Consider the following 21,573-nt stretch of genomic DNA (forward strand, 5'->3'; position numbering starts at 1 on the left):
ATTTTAATATGAATAAGAAGATAGCCTCAGTGTAAGGATCTCAAGAGGTTTATTTACAAAGCATTTAACTACTCTATAAACTACCAGATCATAAAATTATCTTTAATGTATTAACTCAGAAAAATACACAGAGCATTTCAGTTTCTTTATGAAGAACTCAAAAGGTATTCTATCACTTTGTTAGTACTTAATACCTAATAAGCTCTAGCTGTCAAAATAACGTTTCCCTCAGTCTTGCTTACAGCTGTCACTTTAATACCAAATTTCTCAAAAGAGAAGTCTATCTAACCCCTTACATAATTCATCTCTTGCAACGCAGATCCAACCCCTTACCAACCCACCGAAAATATTTTATTCGAGCTAATGACCTACTAAATGCTAAATCTAATGGACTTTTTCTCAGTCTTCAAACTCCCCCAAAACGAAGTGAAAGGTTTATAAATCTTCCATTAATTTTTCAAATCCTGGATTTTATCACTAGCCATTCAGTACACTTCAGTTCACAAAATAACTCAGTGCCTATTACTTTTAAGTACCACACTCTTAAAAGGTAATACAGAAGAAGAGGGAGACAAGACAAACTAATGCCCAAATGACTGTGGTATAAGAAAGACTACAGATGTCATAAGCAACGTGAAAATACAAAATGCTACTTGGATTCGGGATCTGTTCAGAGCAGTGATTCCTGGCTTTGCATCAAAATCACCTGTGTAATTATGGCACTTCGATAAGAATCTAAAGGTAGTGATCATGGGCATCCCTATAAGGCATCCCTATTTTTTCAAATGTCAACCCATTTCTGATATGCAGCTAGAGCTGAAAACCACTAGTTTAAAGGCAGGGGAAAATCAGAAAAAATTTCAGAGGTTATATGATCACAGACTCAGAGATTACTTATGTTCTGACAGGTGAAATTTAAAAAGACAAAAAAAGAAGCCTACAACACTTTCATGGTGTAAAAAGAGGAATCTGAAATACCTAAGTTGAAACACTCAACCAATTACCTATTAATTAACCAATCAATCAGCTATTTATTATCTGCGTAACTTAGACAAATCATTTAGATTCCTCACTGGTAAAATAACAATATTTGAATTACTTAACCAGCTTCTTGTGAGGCTCCAATGAGATCATACATAGTTGAAAGTAAAATACAAAATGGTCAAATTCAATTTAAATAAAGACTGCTGTTATTAATACCAAAAAGTCAAGTTTGGCCATATAAGGAATGTTGAGAATATAAGGAATCTAAGACTAGAAAGGAAAACCAGCCAATTTCCTGGTAAATAATGATAAAAAGGTCCAATAGACATAAAAGTATAATAACAGTGAATAAAATCAGAGAGTTAAGGAATAAGTCTTCTCAAACAAATGACTATTCCATTACTTATTTTAGCCTCAAGGAAGAACAATAGCCCTGCAGGAGGAAGAAAATACTCAAAGGTGGAGACTGGGTACACTGAAAGAATCAATCAAGAGGAGAGACAGAGCTATGCTGTGGCCACACAGGTTTTCTTGCCTCAGGTTTGCTCTGAGAGGAAGAGAAGGGGAAGGGGTGGGAAGAGGCTGGCAAAAGACTGGGACCTCAAGTCCAGTTGTGTCTCCACCGTTCCCTATGTGCTCATGTGCAGGTGATTACAATTCTAACTCAGTTTCTTCACTTTCATTAAAAAAAACAGGAATTAAACCAGACCACACATACAGTTCCTGCTAACTCAAACATTCGATGTTTTTAGGAATCAAGTGCTATTACATTGCTATAAAACTCCTAAGAATATTTCGTTAGACTTCCATTTAAAAAAGAAAAAATTAATTAAGCAAAGAGATAAACAACAGCAGAGTAAACATAAAAACGATTAGAGTCAAACAATCCTTTTAAAATTTGATTAAAGGCAGATATTACTGGGCTAATTAGGAACCAAAGTGACTCTGAAAACTCCCTATTTTTTTTTTAACTTTAAATTATTTAAGAACTGATACTTACATTAATGGATTCAATCTGTCCAAACTCTTCAAACAGGTTGGTTAAATCTTGCTGGGTCGCCTTCTTGTCTACCTGACCAACCCACAGAGTAGTACTACATACTGTCAAGACATAAGAGACAAATAACCCAAGTCACATAGACAGTTACTTCTTTCAAGTAGGTGAGGAAAAAACACTAACAACAATAAATTAAAATTTAAGACAGTATATTTTAAATACTTGTTAACGGACATTTTTATGTTAAAAATGTTTAAATGTTTAAACATTTAGTTTAGTTTAAAATCAACTAAAATACCAGGTACCCATTCACATCTATGCCAAGTCAACTTCTTGCTTTATCACCTGTTCTCAAGCGTGGCAGCACACATCAATCACCTGTGGATATCTGGAACCCACTCTAAAAGATGATGGACGTATGGGGTATGACAGATCAGGAACTGGGAGTTTTAAAATTTTGTAGGTGATTCTAATGTGCAACAAATTTTCAAAACCACTTCTCACTGCAATCCTATCTGTGTACCTTTTAAGTATCTTTCTGTGCTGGAATGATTAAATGGATGTTTCTCCTTAATCAACAGCTAAATCTGAAAACAGTATCTTATCCTTAAGGAAAGAATAATTATATACAAAAAATATATATACAAAAAGGAAAAGGCTGATTTAGAACTCTTTATCATGAAAGACTTAGGGATACTTAAGGGCTGGAAGCCACTTCCCTTTAAGAAATAAATGCTACACATGAGACATCTTGCCTACTTTGAGCTGCACTGTTCATGTCTCCATGAACATCTCCTTTCCTGAAAACACTGACTTTAAAAATATTTACAGCTGATATATTTGCAGAGTTTTAACATATTTGGATTTATGTCAATGTCATTAAAAAAAAAAAAAAAGAAGTCTCCAGCTTTTGGGTTATCTTTCATCTACAACACAGCCTAGAGCAGGTTTTACTCTAGAGCTAATTCAGCCCCACACTAAGATGTGACCATTGCAATGTGGGTTTCACATTACATTCTACTGAATGTGGGTTTCAATCAGGTCTCTACCTCTCTACTCTGGCTGGTCAGAACTTGAACGTCTTCTAGGCCTGTGTGAGCTTTAGGAATCCTTCAGCTAACAGATACCTGGAAATTGTTCTTTCCCTGCTCTTTGTTCTTTGCCTCATGCAGTCTTACCCTGTGCATAAATAATTTAATATTCAACCAAAGTCTCAAAGGGCAACATATTAGTTTTCTTTTGCTGCTGTAACAAAACACCACAAACTAAGTACCTTAAAACACAAAAAGGTATTCTCTTACAGCTCTGGTGGTCTAAAATGAGTCAACAAGGCTGCATTCCTTCTGGAGGCCCCAGGAGAGAATTTGTTTCTCTGCCTTTGCTGGCTTCTACAAGCTATCTGCATTCCTCAGCTCATGATCCCAACCCACAATCTTCAAAGCCAACAGTGCAGCATTTACCAATCTCTTTCTCCTTTCCACATTCACATCACCTTTTCTCTCTGACCCTCCTGTTTCCCTCTTATTAGGACCCTTGGATTACACGGGGCCCTTCTGGATAATCCAAGTTAATCCCCCCATCTGAAGCTCCTTATTAATCAGATCTACAAATGTAAGGTAACATATTTACAGGCTCCAGTGATTTGGACATGGACATCTTTGGGTGACCACTATTCAACCTACCACAAACCCTCAGCAAATTTCTGGACCTCTTTCACTGAATAGTTCCCACTTCTTCATTACTCTGTTCTACATATTACAGCTGCCTTAATCTCCCCAAAATCTGTTCCATGTTTCCCCTACTCTTTTGATATTGTCTCTCTACAAATTTTTCCCATGGACAACTCCATTTCCCCCCCCAGAAAGTAATAATGAGTCTCCTCCACCCCATGAGAAGGGGACACTTGATGCCTAGAACGTTACTGTTTGTTGATGTTTCACAGCCCCTGGACTATTCATGAAAACTCATGTTCTAAGAACCAATGGGCAGAGAAACACTACCATATGTGTTTAAAATGTGTTGGGACCACATCAAATTGTTATTGCTTCTCAGTAAAGAGAGTTTTGAGGTAAAAGACAAGATATACTTTTCACTGTATTTTCTTATGTCCTTACTAAATTTTTTAATTGTGTGTTTTACCCATGAAAATAAAACAGCAACAGAAAATAAATTCCACAGTCAATAACTATGTAAATGGTGGCAACAAAACATGACAAGTCAGGTGAGGAACTAAATGAGAGACTCCACATAAAAGCCCATCATAAAACTGGTTATTTTGAATGTCCTAATGGTAATCATGGGAGGAGGCGTAGTTCAGATTTTACAATCAGACCTTTGACATTATTTTATCAGACAGCAGTAAAATGTTTGAATTTTGTCCCTCACCCTAAGGGATAAATAGAAACTTTCAGAGTTAGGAATGTCAACATTATTAAATTAGCACTGGCTCTCATAATCAGGTAAGATTCTGGAAAGATAGCCAAGGCTTGGTCAAATGGTTAGAATTTAGTAAGATGGCTGTCACCTTTAATCCTAAGCCTAGATTTCTAGGATGCTTCAGCATTATCAGTTATACCAGTTATACCAGTTCATCTATCTCCGTGGCAGAAGGAGTTTATTTGGATACATTCAGAAATTAGATAACCTGACCAGTGTTTCGCTCTTGGCGAAGAATGACAATTTGCTTTGTTTTATGTACTTTAACCATCTGCAGTCTGTTGGTTCACCTTAAAAGCCATAACCCGCTAAGAATTGTTTAGGCAGAATTTGGCACTAATTACAACTTATTTTCCTATACCTCACATGCTTACCAAGTCAACTCTCCTGCAGCACTCTCCCAAAACAAACTCCCACTACTACCAAATTTGTTCGAATCATACATTATAGATTAACATATAAAGGAGGGAAAGTTTTTACAAGAGAAATCTCTCCTTCAGTACTGATCCAGTAAGTTTATAATTAGCTTTAAAATTTGCATGCTTCCTATTATAATTACTCCTACAGACCTAGTGTTCATAACTGGTTAGGACACTGTGCAGAGAAGTCACGGTGTCCATGAAACAGACCCGAGGCCTAGTCTACTTTATAAATCATTAGTCAAGTCATATTTTCTAACTAGCATTAAAAAAAAAACTCTCAATGACTTTAGTACTTGAGTAGAACCTGCTATTCCTTTTTCTTTTCTCCTCTATCACATTACAAAACCCAAAAATATAATTACTCATATACCAAACCAGTTATTAACCTCTTAGTCTGAAAATAAGGTTGGGAGACTTTGTAGCAGATACTATTTTCTCAATGTTATTGAAACCAAAGCTTGTACATCACTTACCACTTAATGTTTTAGATCTAATTGGAGGCAATCCTTTCTTCTGTCGTTCTTTCTCCCTTTCTCTAGCTCTTCTTTCACTTGAGTATGAACGTGATGATTTCCTTTTTCTTTCTCTAGAGCGAGAGCGTGATCGCTTTCTGTGTTTACGCTTTCGAGAACCAGATCGTGACCTAGACCTTCGTTTTCTTGGTGATCTACAAAAAAAAATCTTATTTTACTTCTAATGACAAAGTTATTTTTCTATCAAATTTCTCCCTTGTAGGTGGGGTGGGGGCAAGACTGTCTTGTATTTAGCTACCCTTTAAAAAACATTCAAGCATAATCAAGTATCAAACATGTATTTTCTCAAATCTCTATACTGCTTAGGTCCACACTAGTCACAGATGTTTGTTTGCAATGATTCTTACTGAGTCTGGGTGATCATTCACAACCACAAAGAAGAATAAGAGAAAGAGATTCTAGTAAGGCCTCACTTTCTCTTAGTGTCCTCCAACTCATTTTTCAAACAAGAGTCAAGAACAGGGATGAAAGATGGAAGAAAACAAAAAGATTCTTTAGGTGACAAAGATGTTACATTCTTAAAATTAAGAAACAAAGAATGTTTTCAACAGAACATTAGGCCACTATACAATTCTGTCTACAAGTTTTCAATTTCTAGAATCTCGGTGCTTGACTTTACAATATAATGTGATACTGAAATACTGTTTCTTTTTCCCTGTCAGTCATATGCCATTGAACTCTCTTCAAAATACTTAGTAAGGAGGTGTTGCTAAGACAAATAAAGAAGTTGTTAGGACAAAGAAGTTTCAGCACTAACACTGTAACTCACTGAAGAGAGATCAGCTTAGAGAAAGATGAACTGACAGGCTCTCATTTGCAAGAGGTAAATACAAGTGAGTTCTTGAAACACACAAGAAATGACTGAAAAAGTCATCAAGGATAATGCCTCTCTTCCAGCATTCGCTGTTCAGATTTTCTGGGTATTTGTGTGTAGAAAATAGGGCGTTAAAATGTTAAAGATGAATGACTTTAAGTTTTAAGACAATTTATAGCAAAAACAACATATACATGCTACAAGAAAATTTACCAGGTTAAGAATAAGGCACCTTCAACTCAAATTTGAATGAACAGGCACATTAATGAGCCTCAGCGATGCTGAACAGCCCACAAAGAAAACCATTTCTAGGATATGTTTTGTAAAGTCTGATATGCTTAATGTTTATAAAAATAATTTTTGTAGTTTTATTTTTATAATCATTTTTGGTATTATGAGATGAAATGGAATGTGAGAAATACAATGGAGTTTCTAATACTGTTCCTCTATAGCTTGATTTAACTGTTGCTCAGAGGCAATAATACCCTAAGCTGACTATCATGACGTTATTAACTAAAACCAGATATAACCCCAAATCCAAGTCTCATGATACTGCCGTGACTCATGCAAATTATTCAAATAAATGGCCACAGCCACACCCAATTAAAAACAGAACACATATTTTCTGTTTTTGAAGTTCTGAATTACTTCTTCCTGAGAGAATAAGATGTCACTCTCAAAAAACATTTTCTTTAATCTTGATGCAAAGAAATAAAGGATGCAAAAAAGTAAAGCCAACAATTTAAATGTTCGCACACAGCTAATCTTTTTTTTTTTGATTTTTAAAATATGTATCATACATTTTCAAATATATTTATATATACTTATTACATATATATTCTTAAATAGTATTGTAGAACCTTGAACGAGATCGTGAATGCGTTCTTGATCTTGAGCGAACAGCCACTTTCTTTGCTTCCTGTTCAAAGATCTCCTCTTCCACTCCATCTTGCCCTTCATCTATATCCATATCCTTGAAAGTCAAAAGAACAGCAAACAAAATGCCTGGTTGAGATTCAGTGTGTATTGGTAATTCTGCCTTACAAAATATTCACCACAGTAGCATTAATGACTAATAGTAAAATGGTTAGAATGTGGAGCTTAATGAGGAGGAAAAAACCATTCAGGTTTACATTATTTTACATACAATAAAAATTATTACTATATTTTAAGATTTTTTTCTGTAATTAATTTTAGAAATTTATGCCCCAGAAAAACATTTACTTTTTACCTGCTGCTGAATATCTATGGAATCATCCAAATTTGCTTCAGGTTCAAGGAAATGCTGTTGACTGCTCCCTTGTGACGGTGACACGGAATGCTCTGACCCGAATGTCCCTTCCTGACTGTCCTGAGGAGTTGCCTGTTGGGAATGTACACAAACACACACACATTGGGAAGTAATGAATATCATTACAAATGAAACATCACAATTACAATTTTAAAAAGGAGCCCAATACCTAAAGAAATCCCATTACATCTTTTATGATCAATCTAAAATGGCACTTTTGTATAAATCCAAGTTTACTTAAAATCACAGAACACCTCCATAAAAGGGAGATATTATAACACTAGAAAAGAATGGTAAGATAAAGTAGGTCTCCAAACAAATTTTATATTGTGGAAAATAAAAACTATCAAGAATAAAGGGGGACTTCCCTGGTGGATCAGTGGTTAGGACTCCACGCTCCCAATGCAGGGGGCCCGGGTTCGATCCCTGGTCAGGTAAATAGATCCCACATGCTGCAACTAAAGATCCCACGTGCCACAGCTAAGACCCAGTGCAGCCAAATAAATAAATATTAAAAAAAAAAAAAAGAATAAAGGGACTGTATCATGAATGATATATAAAGAACTAAGTCACCCACTGCACGTGTAGAAGCAAAACGAAGCTCAAACACCACTATCAAAATCACTGATCTTGCAAAATCAGTTCTCAACTTGGGTCTTTTTCAACCTCCACCTCTAGGAATTCACAAAAGAGTATTAGGAAGTACTCAAATATGTAAAATATTTCAGAAAGACTAATAAAAGTTAGGCAATGAAGCCTAATTATAGGAAAAACTAAAATTTAAACCTTTTTGCCCCCCTAGGACTAGAATTACAGCAACTTGCTATAGGGATACTGCTTACACGGTGCTAATCAGTATGAACTTGACTAGCAATTACATATACTATGGTGTTAACTAAAATTGAGAAACTGATTATTATGAAGAAATGACTCCCTAGTTAAACATTCCTAAAACATGATCTCACAGGTGTTGAGGATTAGTAAGAAGAGTTCCTGGTGGTACACAAGTTGGGAACTATTATAATAATTAACAGAAAAGAGCAACTCAAAACTACTGTTCCCTTGCTACAAACTCTGTGATTGTGAACCAAGTTACTCCAACTCTGAATTTGTCTCCCTATGTGTAAAAGGAATACAAGCACAGTGATTATAAAGAACAATATTGTATTATAAATTTCAAAGTTGCTAAGAAACTAAATCTTAATTGTTTCCACCACAAAAAATAAATGATAATTATTTGACACGATAGAGGTGTTAGCTAACACTACAGAGGTAATCATATCCCAATATATAATCATATCAAATCAATATGTTGTACACCTTAAACTTACACAATGTTATATGTCAATTATATCTCAATAAAATTTTTAAAAAAAATTACTCTTACTCTAATGACATTTAAACTGAAAGAAAAGAAAGCAGCATAAAAATTAAGAGCCAAAAAGAGCAGTAAAGAACTGTTCCAAGTGTCTTAATTTATGAACAGGCTCCCCAAAGACAAGTAACATTTTCAAGGTTTAGAAATAAATTAAAGCTAAAATTAGAATTAAAGTGCTATTAGTCTTTATTCCACAAAACTGACCAAAAAGTTGGTAAATAAGTATATGTTTGAGAACAAATCAAAATGTTTTTAAAGCACAGTCCTGGCTTATGCCTTTAAAATGGTACAATAAAAATAAAATTCTTAACAACACAGCAAGATAATTTTCAACTTTATCTTGAGCCGTATTGTCTGGTCCTAATTCAGTACTCATACATCCTTCACATTGTTTACTTCTTACCTCACCATTCACCTTGAGCATCCTACCTACCATCCACCCACTTGTTTTTCACCTTTGATTTTCTATTTAATGGTCAACCCTTGGTAGAACCAGCAGAATCCACTGCAACCAATGCTAGTTTTTGAGGTTCTTTTTTGAGCAGTTTTACCTATTTGAAAAGGTTGTGATTCATGACTTTTATTCTTTCTTAACAATCTTATGAAGAACAAAGAGAAAATCTACTTTTAATACTCTACCAAATTTTATCTTATGATCTTGCAATTAGCATTAGGTCCACTGGACCCTTAGCTATATCTAAGATATGTTATGGGATCGTAGAGGTCTTATTTTCCTATATACTGAAACATTTTGTCATTTCATCATCCTAAGAATTATTCCATTATTACTCATCAATTACTCCCAACTGTAGCCAAAAAGACTAAAATAATAACAACAAAAAAAATGGAATTGTTGAGAAGGGTGATTCAACAGTGAAACCATCATCATTCAGTTTTACTGCATCACCAAAAACACCGCATTATATTTCAAGAAGGTATAAATAAGACTGGCGACATATCTGTAGTCTGCTTTTAGCCTTCCTTGGACAATGGATAGTTAGATGTTTCATTTTCTGTCCATAATGACAAAGAGAAGAAAACTGAAAGAAACATATTTCACAAAAATTTTTTTTTTTTTGGGCACAAAGCTTGCGGGATCTTACCTCGACCAGGGATTGAACCCGCGCCCTTGCCAGTGTAAGCACAGAGTCCAAACCACTGGATCACCAGGAATTCCCAGTATTTCACAATACTTAGACAAAGCAGATGATGAATGCAAAAAAAAAAGACAGCAGCATTCTAGACTCTAATGGTAACGGTGAAATTTAATGTTTAAGTGAAATATCAGACGGTGAGTTTTCAAATGACTGCATCCCAAACGTATTTCTCAAACTCAAGAACTGATGAGCAAAAAATGTATCTCTAAGGACAAAAATCTCTAAGGGTATTTTCATTCAATTAGTCATTCAACAGGAAGGACTTCATCTTATAGTATTTTGGAACAAGAACCTGGACTGTTCTGTTTTGTTAAAAGAACATGTGACATTTGAACTTAGCTGACATAAAAAGGTTTGCTATATATTTTAACTATATTAAAATTCCTAATTATGTTTATTTTCCCCTATCCCTTTAGTCTCGCTTTTAAATTATTTGTAAGACGACTAAAAAATATTTTTAAAAAACCAAAAAGACTCCATAGGACCCAGGTGGCAAACGACTTTTTATCCTGATATACTGATATATGTCCTTAGTATACATCCTGGTATATTCATCTCTAGTTTCTTCAACAATGTCTTCAGGCAAAGCATCAGTGATAATACTGAGGGACGTCCCTGGTGGTCCAGTGGTTAAGAATCCGCCTTCCAATGCAGGGGGCCCGGGTTCAATCCCTGGTCCGGGAACTAAGATCCCACATGCTGCGGGGCAACTAAGCCCACACCGCAACTACTGAGCCCGCGTATCACAACGAAAGATCCTGCATGTCGCAACGAAGATCCCACGTGCCGCAACTGAGACCCAACGCAGCCAAATAAATACATAAATAAATAAAGATAATATCGAAAAAAATAGAAGACAAGGATAACAGCAGCTAGCAGAGACTTTCTTCAAAGTTGGATTAACATTCACTAAGTATCACATTTTTATCACTTATAAATCTACTTTCCTCTATTTTTTTCTGTATAAGTGGCAGGAAAGACTTTGTCAAAAACCTTACTGAAATCCACACATGCTATGCTACACCTACAGCATTTTCCTAATTTATGAGTCTAATAACCTTACAACATCAACCTCAGTACCTTGAAATGCAACTCAAGTCTCTTAATGTATCACTCATCTTAGTTATCATGTTCAATTCTCCTCTTTCCATTATATTCTCCCCTATAAAAAACTACTGAAGCAAAATAAGTTACGTATTTCTGATATTCCACTGACAGCTCTTTATTAAGTGGCTGAATCTTCTATAATCTTTTTATTCCTAACATTCTTTTTAAAGCCCTTTTATTAGTCTTATCATTTTCATCATCAGCATTTCATTCTGAGTTATGACTGTGACATCTTTTGGATATCCTGATAAAACAATTATCAAAATCACAACTCCAACTTACTCAAGACAATAGAAATCATTCCTCTTATGATTGTTAGTCCCTTCACAATTCAACCATTCTCAGAAAGTGCTCCCATTTTCCACTGGTTTTCCATCATTAGATAAAAGACCTCAACCCACACCCAAGCGTGGTCAAGCCTGCAAGGAACAGAGTGGCACTAGCGAACCTATTCTTTTCTCTGAGGCGCTCTAGTAAATTTTAGGCAGCCACACAGAGCTTACTGGTAAACAAAAGTGCTTAATTTTTCTGCATGTTTCACCCCATCTTAAATACACTAAAGGCAACTGGTTTGATAAAGCCAACTACAAAACTTATTAAATTTGTTACTCTGTTGATATTTACTTTTCAACTTTAAATTTGTGATAGGTTTTAAACACTATTCACCTTACGCGTTAGAAAAGTTGCTTTTTTTCTTCACTACTCCCTTTTCTTCACTGCTTATTTTTGAATAAGGAAGCTTTTAAGAACATCTACTCCTTTCAAAGAGATCTTATTACTATATCTTCTAAAATTTTGGAGATGGTATAGAGTAATCAACTAAGACCAGAGTTCTTTTTTCTGTTTTTGGTTGGTGAGATTCTTAAAACAAAATCACTCTCAAGTTTTTAGTAACTTTCACTTCAGTAACTTGGTGTTAATTACAAGCTCAAGATCAAGATCAAGGTCAAGAGTACTACACCTTTACTGTCTCTGCTAAACCTTCATTCTACTGCTTCTGCTAAAACTTCTGAAATGAAACTGGAACTAAGGCAATTCAAAAGTGTCACATCTATAGCTGAACAAATCTGTTTAGATAAACTCTTCCATTACTACTACCTCTTGCCTCTGCAACAGTTCTGACAACCTGTTTCTCTTCCTTGAGTCACAACTTGTGTTTTTCTTTAAATAACATCCAGGTTTTTTGTTGGTTTTTTTTGGGCCACACTGTGTGGCATGTGGGATCTTAGTTCCCTGACCAGGGATCGAACCCGGTCCCCTGCATTGGGAGTGTGGAGTCTTAACCACTGGACTGTCAGGGGAGTCCCCAAATGTTCTTTATTGTGCTTTGTCTTCAAGTTTCTGAATTCTCAGGCAGATATATTTTATTTTCTTGACATAAAATAATGCACCTACCCAACTACTTCTATCAGAATTATTTCTACAAAACCAGGTATAGAATTCCATTCTCATAATTCCAGGTACAAGTTCCAACATACAAATATCATCAAAATCCATTTTACATTTACTCTTTGCATTAAAAGGACAAGTTCAGGGACCATCCCTTCTAAAGTAATCCTTCCCTCTTCCATAGTCCCATAGTCCTTCACATATACCTCTATTACAGAAACCAGGATTCTGCCTTGTGTTCATATAGATATATGCACTCCATTAGAGAAGAGCTTACTTGAGGCCAGACACTTCTTTGTTCATCTCTGTATGTATTACCTAACAATGCTCGTACTTTAAAAATATTTGTGGTATTGTATTAAATTCATTAGAGTCAAAAAGGTTTGATTAGGAAGAAGTGTTGAGTGGGGGGAATTCCCAGAAACTCATATCCAAACAGTTTAACATCTGTAAGTATTTCTCATATAGAGCAAAAATAGGCTTTGTAATGGATTTAACCCTAGCTTCACAACAATTTGACATATTTTATCAATTCTAAGGTATGATTTTTCTTTACATTTTATCATCCCTGAAATTTAGAAGATTCTTAAAACTCCAAGGGATGTTATATATACAAGTATCTAAAAATTCTTAGCTATACATAAAATAATGGTGGGTCTTAAGACTGATGATATATGATACTAACTGCGTACTTTAACAGTGGATGTTTCGATTTCACTAAGCTTCAATTTCCTACAATGTAAATGAGATTCAAAATACCTATCGCATAAGCATTAATTGTAATCATGCCTAATAAAGCTCTTGTCACATACTAACAGTCTAATTAAAGACAGCAATCTATTTTGTCACCATCACCACCAACAACAGCAAAATCATCACTATCTTGGCTTGACAGGGAATTGAGAGGAAAGGAAAGTTTTCAGCTGTAATACTGAAACACCATCTCTGTCTTCTGTTCTCTAATTCCAGTATACTGAAATTAATGTTCTCAATGGAAACATAAGTTGCCAGAAAACGTTTTAATTACCAAAAAACAAAATGAAACAAAAAAACAAACAAAAACTGTAAAGGTCCTGAAAAGACTGATCTTCCTAGTAATAAACAGCTGAAGAAAAAAAATCACCAAATGACAGACCGTACACAGCAGTAACTCTAAAGACCACAAGATGGGGTTATAAACCTTTTGAGGCTGTTGCTGTTCCAGGAGTTGCTGTCTGAGATGTTCAAGATTTTGCTGCTGTAGCTGTTCTGCTATCTGATGAAAGATGGAATTGTTCACAGATTCTGAAACATGAGAACTAAAAGGAAAAACAAGTGGAAATGTATATTAAAATCCAATAAAGATAATATGATAATAACTGAATATTCAAAAAAAATATTGCAATTAAATGGAACACACTCTACTATTATGTTTACTTTTAAAATATTAACACAGAAAATAGAATACCTCAGAACATTAATACGTTAAAATAGAAATATACTCTTCAATAGTGTTTCAATAGATGGATCACATGTTAGAGATACTCTGATGAAAATCTGATATTACTGCCTCACACTATTAAAATACATATAAATTAGTACTTTTTACATTACAGCATTTTAAGAAAATCTCAATAAAACACTTATAAAAAGGGTTAAAAGTACTTAAGCACTGTCACTCTAACTCCTTCTTTAAACTATGAGACAGTGGGAAAAATGTTCCATCAATCAGTGTGTGTGAAATCTACCATCATAATTGATTATACACTTCATAAAACGAATCTGCTTTCTTTAGAAAAGCATTCACATTATTAGGTATGTTAACAGAAACAGTGTTTAGGTAAGAGGAATTAATAATTTAACTATACTCTGGGAAATTCACACCTGGAATACACCTGGAATTCTGGGTGCCACAAGGCAAGACATGAACAAAAAAGAGGGCATCCCAAAAGGGGCAATCAGGATGGTGAGAAGTCTTGAAACAGTTCGAAAAAAGTGTACTTCATCTGGAGCAAATAAACCTAAGGGGAAGAATGATACCTATCTTCAAATACTGGAATGGCTATGTCTCAAAAGAAAATGGAGCAAATTTGTTTCCTTGCTTCAGAAAGCAAAATGGATCAGTGTATAGAAAGCAAATCAAATAAGATTCAGTAACAAAAGATCATACAGTATTAACAATTACCTTCTTGTCACAGAAGGCATTAAAACAATGGATAAATAACCTATCCGGACGGTTAAAGGAGATTATTACATTGCTCAGGACACTAACCTACATGATCTCAAATGCTTCTTATAACTTTAGAATTCATAATCTAAAACATTAGTTTTTAATTTTTTCAACTAGAATCTCTATCATAAGCATATAACTGCAATTTTATATATTATATAAGTATATTTTTAATATATTATCACAATATAGAAAACTAAATAACCGCTGAAATAAGGTATCTAGAGGCTTTCCCCACTCATCATCCCTTTCCAATCCTCCCACCTTCCACCCCTACTCTCCAACATCCTCCTTCCCACTGGTCCTCTCATGAACTCTCACCGAACCTAAGGCTCTGCAGAACTGTATCACTGATTTAAAGAAAAACATACAATCCATTTCTTTAACAAACAAAATCCCTACAACCCTATTCCTTACTTTTGATTAGTCTGATCTACTCCCAGAATTTAGTATACTTCCTAGTAGTGCCCATTGGCACTAGAAGCAAACGTCTTTCCTATTTTAAATATTCTTACGACTGAGTTAAATAACTTAAAGCCTAATATAGACAACAGAAAATAATACAACTAGATTTATCAACACATCAATTTTCCAGTAAAGAATTTTGATATATCCCAATTATCTGCAAAGTTCTTAGGAAGAGTCAAAATAACACAGGGAAGCAACAAGCAGCAATTCCACCATCTTTCTGTAATGTGAGAGCTCAAGAGCCTGAAATAATAACTCAACTCAAAGTACACTTAGTAGCTCCATGGCAATGTCCCATACAATGTTTATAAAGATAAGAGAAAAAATTTATGGTTTATAAAGAAAAACATAATGACTCTTACAGTTGAGAAGCTGGAATTTCCTTTTTGGGTTCTTCACTATGCTCAGAATCTTCCCCAAAATCAAACCTATCCATCAACTTCTAAGTGGGTAAAAAAAAAAGAGAAAGAGACAAATTTAAAAGTGCTTTGCACAAATAAAAGTTGTAAATGCTATTCTGAAGGTCAATGACATCCCATTAATTTATCTCTATGATTTAAAATGTAAATGTTTCATATCATTTTATTGTTATACTCCAATAAAACATTTTATTTGAGTGGATCTTTACTTTTCTTCAAAGCATTTTGACAGACATTGCCTTATGAAGCAAAACAATCATGACACGCAGGATAAATACCAATACTCTTAACTTTATAGAAGAGAGGATTAGGATTAAAATAATTAAGTGGCTTGTCAATAGTAACATAGTTTGATTAAAAAAAAATCTAGAACTATAATCAACAGATCTGTTACTAGTGCAGTTCTCTCAGAATGCTCCACTGTCTTCTAAATGATCAATTTAAAGACTTTTTGGAAGCTGCAGGCTAAAAAAGTCTAAGTAATAATCTAATAAATCAATATTTATATTTCTATGAAAATAACAGTAGCAGAAATAAAAATAATACGGCTAACACTTCCCAAGTATTATAATATTCCCATAATTAGCAAGAATATTAAGCATATCACACAAGTTAAACATAAAAGATTTTCAACTTTAAAAACACTATTCTTTAGTTAGACCTCAATTTATCACAGCATAGTAACAACTTGTAAAGAAGCTTTCCTTTGAACTTTCATATACTTTACAATTTTAATTCTAGCAGGTTAAAATTATAGGACGGACACCATAATTAATATATTTGTAACATCCATGAAATAAATTAGGAAGTATAAAAAACAATCATCTGCCTCAATAGTGAATACAGGGGGCTTCCCTGGCGGCGCAGGGGTTGAGAATCCACCTGCCAATGCAGGGGACACGGGTTCGAGCCCTGGTCTGGGAAGATCCCACATGCCGGGGAGCAACTAAGTCTGTGTGCCACAACTACTGAGCCTGCCGCTCTAGAGCCCGCGAGCCACAACTACTGAAGCCCGTGGGCCTAGAGCCCGTGCTCCGCAACAAGAGAAGCCACCGCAGTGAGAAGCCCATGCACCGCAACTAGAGAAAGCCCGCACGCAGCAACGAAGACCCAACTCAGCCAAAAATAAAATAAACAAAATAAAATTATTTAAAAAAAAATAGTGAATACACAATTTTACTGACCAGTTATCATTAGTCAAAAGAAAATATTCTAAATGTTTCGAGTGGAATTATAAAATTACTTAATTTCTTTCAGAAATTTGAACCTTTTCTAAAATTTATATCTTATAGAGTACGATGGATGTTAAAATATAAAACAGTGCTACGGTAAAATGTAATTTACAGAATTGGAATATACATGATAGTACAGAAAATTCAGTTCCTCATACAGAACAGATCTCTTATCTTAATTTTTACCTTGTTCAAAGACACGCCCTGTTCTAGGGGATTAAGGGTGCTGGCCGCTGCGGCCGCTGCCGTGAGCTGCGCCGTAAGAGCCTGCAGCTGGACCACAAGGCCGGCGTCCAGCGCTTGCAAGATGGAAGGCTGAGGCTTCTGCTGCTGTATCTGTAAAGTCTGTATTAACTGCTGAAGCTGAAGGGGGGGGCGGGAAAAAAGAAAATTACTACAAACAGGTGTTGGGTTTGTAATAAGAATACTCATCTAAAACTTTTGGTCAATAAAATTTACCATTCTACAGTCTAAAGACCAAGAAAAAATATACACTAACTTAAAACAATTTTTTTTTAAAAAGACTTTTTGTGTGTGCCATATATAACACAGTCCTTAATAAGTCTGTCTTGCTTCTGGAAAGTCAGGGAAGTTTAAACAAAATAAAATGATCATACCATGACCAACAGATAAAAAAAACTCATCACAAGCAGACTTTTTTTCACTAAGCTTTTTCATCCTTTCTTCAATTAACTCAATCTCTGTAAAAGGACAAGCACTTGCAACAACTGCTTTTGCTCTCATTCAGATTTCCCATCTGATAACACATTCCTGAAAGCAGCTAAGAAAACAAGAAATCTGTCCCTTGGTGCAGTCTGAAACTAAGGAAATTAAAGGTGAATAGTGTCAACAAGAGTTGAAAGCAACCCCTGTCCCCCCATTCACCCTCCCTCTTAAAAAATAGAAACAGTAGTAAGATTCTGAAGATATTTCAGTTCAGTAAACCCTATATATAACCTAGTAGTAATTAATACTTTCCTACTCAAGATCTAAACCCAAGTTAAATCTGAAAATTATCAGTTTAGAATAGAAAAACAAAAATAGAAAAGCTATTGCTAAATAAGACATTTGCACTCTTTAAGTAAAGTTCAGTTTACAGTGGGAGAAGGTAAAAATATGCACGATGACAGTAAGTAAAATAATTTCATCTGAAATAGCAACATTAAGAAACAAACTAGAGTCTTTACCTATCAAATCAACATTTACTACAAACTACTAATGTGATAGGAAAGAAACTACAAAAATACATGATAGTTGAGCTACTGCACTGAGGAAGCTCCAAAACAGACAGGATGGATGAATAAGAGGGAGGGAGAGAGGGAGGAAGGAAGAAAGGAAGGCAATATCACATTTCCCCTTTACACATTTTAAATGTTCCTTCTGACATCTCCATTTGCCCCCATAGCGCTGTTATTCTTTCAGTCACCCAGGTTCAAACACTGCAGCACCCTACTTTTTCCTCTGCTCTGACTTCATATCTTATAGATTACTGTGTCTTCTTGACTCCCTGTACTATTCTTCCAGAAAATCCACACTCTTGCCAAAAATATTTTTTAAATAGATGTCTTTTAAAATGACATTTGTTTTACGAATTACTTTCAAAATATCATTATCACAAAAGGTTAGTAATTCTATAATTTAATCTAATATCCAATTCAGTTTCCCAACTGTCCCAAAAATGTAGAAACTGGATCCAATCTAAGATGATAATTGTTTTTTTACATTTGTAAATCACTAAAATGGTTCCATATTTTTTTTTGAGATTGTCTTTTTAAAGAGTCCACAACTGTACCATTTTTCACTTATTCAGATCACAATTAATCTGGTTTTTAGAGGATAAGTTAAAAAAAAAAAACAGATGCTAAAGAAAGACTATCCTCATATCTTGCCATGACTAGTTCCATTTAAAGTCTCAATTCAAATGCCACTCTGTCAAAGATGCCTTCTCCTGGCTACCCTAATTCTGACCCCTTTCCCCAAACTTAGTCACTGTAAAGACTTACCCTGTTTTAAGTCATATATCACTATCTAAATAATGTTTTATACTTCTTTATTGTTTGTCTCCCCTAAGATAGACAGGTATCTTCTCCAAGGTAGAAGACTTCCCTGCCTTGTTACTGGAATAACAATAGCACCTAATAACGTTTGGCACAAACTGTGCGCTGAATCAATTATTTTGGTGTAGAATGAATTATTTGTAAAATAATCTTTAATGACATAGAAGTGTTCATGATGCATTACTAAATTAAAAAAAAAGCAAGTTACACAGTACTATATGTAGTGTGGTCATTTTTTAAAAATAAAACACATACTCTTTAGGTGGTACATAATGAAACAATGTGTTAGGAAAATAATGAGTTCTAAAATCATTGACATAATAAAAAAGCTGCTCACCTGTTGGCCTTGAGGACTTTGTAAGATCTGAGCTACAGCTGCAAGTGTATCTGTATTTGTTATCTGAGACACCCACGGATCAGGTAAACCTTGGACCACATTGGCTGGAGTAACAGGTGTCACAGGAGTTCCTTTTAGAAAAGACATCAAACCCAACCCCAATAAATATGTAAGTACATAAATAAGACTTGGAAAGTAGAGAGATTTGTTCTGTCACTTTTATAAAATATGTACAGATTTATATAAATGTAATTTTATTGTCTCCATTTTGAAAAACCATTACAGAATTAGGTATGTTAAAACAACAACAATTAAAAAAAAACCGACCTAAAAGAGCTATCCATACTTGTTCTCAATTAACTAAGTTACTACTTTAAAGGAACCTACAGGGATTTCCCTGGTGGTGCAGTGGTTAAGACTACACGCTCCTAATGCAGGGGGCACAGGTTCAACCTCTGGTCACGGAACTAAGATTCCACATGCCCCACAGCATGGCCAAAAATAAAAAATAACTTAAAAAAATAAACAAAATAAAGGAGCCTATAATACTTGCAAGTCATTAAAAAAATTTACTAAAGAAGAAGATTCAATGACATAAGGAAATATTCAAAATGCAATCTTTCATGAAAAAAATTATTATAAAATAGTGTGCATAACATAAAACTATTTTTGTTCCAAAATATGTGTGTGTGTATATGTATACACACATATCAAAAACTAAATATATACCAAAATGCTAACAAATATAATTCTTGGACTATGATGAAAAATTTCAAATGTCATTTAAATACCTTAAAAAAAATAACACATGGTTTTGAGATTATTACTAAACATTCTTTTCTACATTAAATAAATTTTTTCAGGTTCTCTTTATATGAGTAGTCTTAGTTCACTGGGAATATCAAGATGATAATATGCAAGTTTAAAAGATTACAGTCTAAATCAGGAAAAACTTAACTGACACACCAATTTCCAAAGCTGATTATGTTTCTAGGGATTTTAAAAACTAAGCTTTTTAATTTTTGGAGAAGAATTACACACAAATATAACTTCTGATTTTATTTTTCACATAAATTGCATTTCCTTTCATTTACCTAATGCTAGACAAATTCTCCTGCACTGTCAAATTATTATTTCATATATGAATAATCACCTGAAAAGCGTGAGTAGAATATTCAGAAAATCTATCAAAGCAACATACCTGGGGTATTGCTCATAGCAGCAGTAGTACTGGCCAAAACAGGTGTGACAACTGGAGGAGGAATCCCCGCTGCCATATCCAAAAGAGGTTGAATAATCTCACTTTTAAATACATTATTCTTCTGCCATAAGTTTAATACTCTCACTATTTTACTCTAGAGGAAAAAAGAAAAATGATATTTTGTTTTTTTTGCTTTCAAAACCTTAGCACAGTCATATCATAGAGGCTACTTGGGCAGTAGATAGGAAGGATGGATTAAAATACTGCTATGATACTTTCCAGCCCTGAAATTATGTTTCCATAATTTTGCATTTATTAACTTTAACTCACTTGCAAAAATATTCATTCTGATGAATATACAAGTTAATGAAAGCAATATTTAGCAGAAAGAAGGAAGGAACAGTAACTAGGTTTCTCCTTGTACATGAACACTAATGAGATGGTTACAGTTAGCTGGAGAACTGTGTTACGGATTCTGAGGCTTAGCACTAAAGTTATATTTACTGTTGATTTTAATTTTATCTTTTAAAAAAGTAACTTCAAGAGAAAATCCCTATCTTATGTGACTTTAAAAAAAAATTTTCATTTTAAAACTATCTAATAAGAACAAGAAAGGGTATTTCCTCACATAAGAATTTAACCAAATTTACTTTCTGCCACCACTGTTCAGCATATAAAAGTTCTGTAAACAGCAGTAAGTATTAGTTACTGACTACTGTAATGCTACTTAACTCCAGTAGAATAATTTAAATGACAGAGGCTGAAATTAAGTATTAAAAAGAGCCTTTTGTTAAATAATCTATTTTGTAATAGTAAAATAAGGAATTTTTAAGAATATCTGGTTCACCTTTAAATCACTCACAATATTATATCGACATATTTTCAAACTATGTCCAAGCTAAATTAACATGCAAATTTTTGTATTTCAAATGAAGCATAAAAAAGTTACACAAAGAATGCTTCATATCTTCTATTTTTCCAAAGATGTGGGCACTAAGAAAGTGCCTTATATTTTTTTGCTTTACATAAAAAAATCTTCCAGTTCCCAAGATACTCATCAAGCACTAAAAGTAGTCCCCGTCTGGTAAGTATCATTCTATGTATCTACCTACACACAAACAAATAATGCCTCTCCTTTATGG

At 34.3% G+C, this 21,573-nt stretch overlaps 1 protein-coding gene across 1 annotated transcript in view; it reads right to left on the minus strand.

The window, feature by feature from the left end:
• The window catches only part of SCAF8 (SR-related CTD associated factor 8), a gene marked incomplete at its 5' end in the record, with an annotated part of 76,516 nt that overhangs the window by 13,332 nt on the left and 41,611 nt on the right, over positions 1-21,573 (minus strand). Inside the window, 9 exon segments of the mRNA XM_082404535.1 lie at positions 1,985-2,085; positions 5,313-5,506; positions 7,047-7,159; positions 7,418-7,549; positions 13,689-13,806; positions 15,548-15,627; positions 17,023-17,199; positions 19,231-19,361; positions 20,432-20,585. Coding sequence (XP_082260661.1) covers positions 1,985-2,085; positions 5,313-5,506; positions 7,047-7,159; positions 7,418-7,549; positions 13,689-13,806; positions 15,548-15,627; positions 17,023-17,199; positions 19,231-19,361; positions 20,432-20,585 — 1,200 coding nt within the window.

This window comes from Balaenoptera borealis (assembly GCF_965194805.1).
Source record: "Balaenoptera borealis genome assembly, chromosome: 9".
Classification (NCBI taxonomy): Eukaryota; Metazoa; Chordata; class Mammalia; order Artiodactyla; family Balaenopteridae; genus Balaenoptera; species Balaenoptera borealis.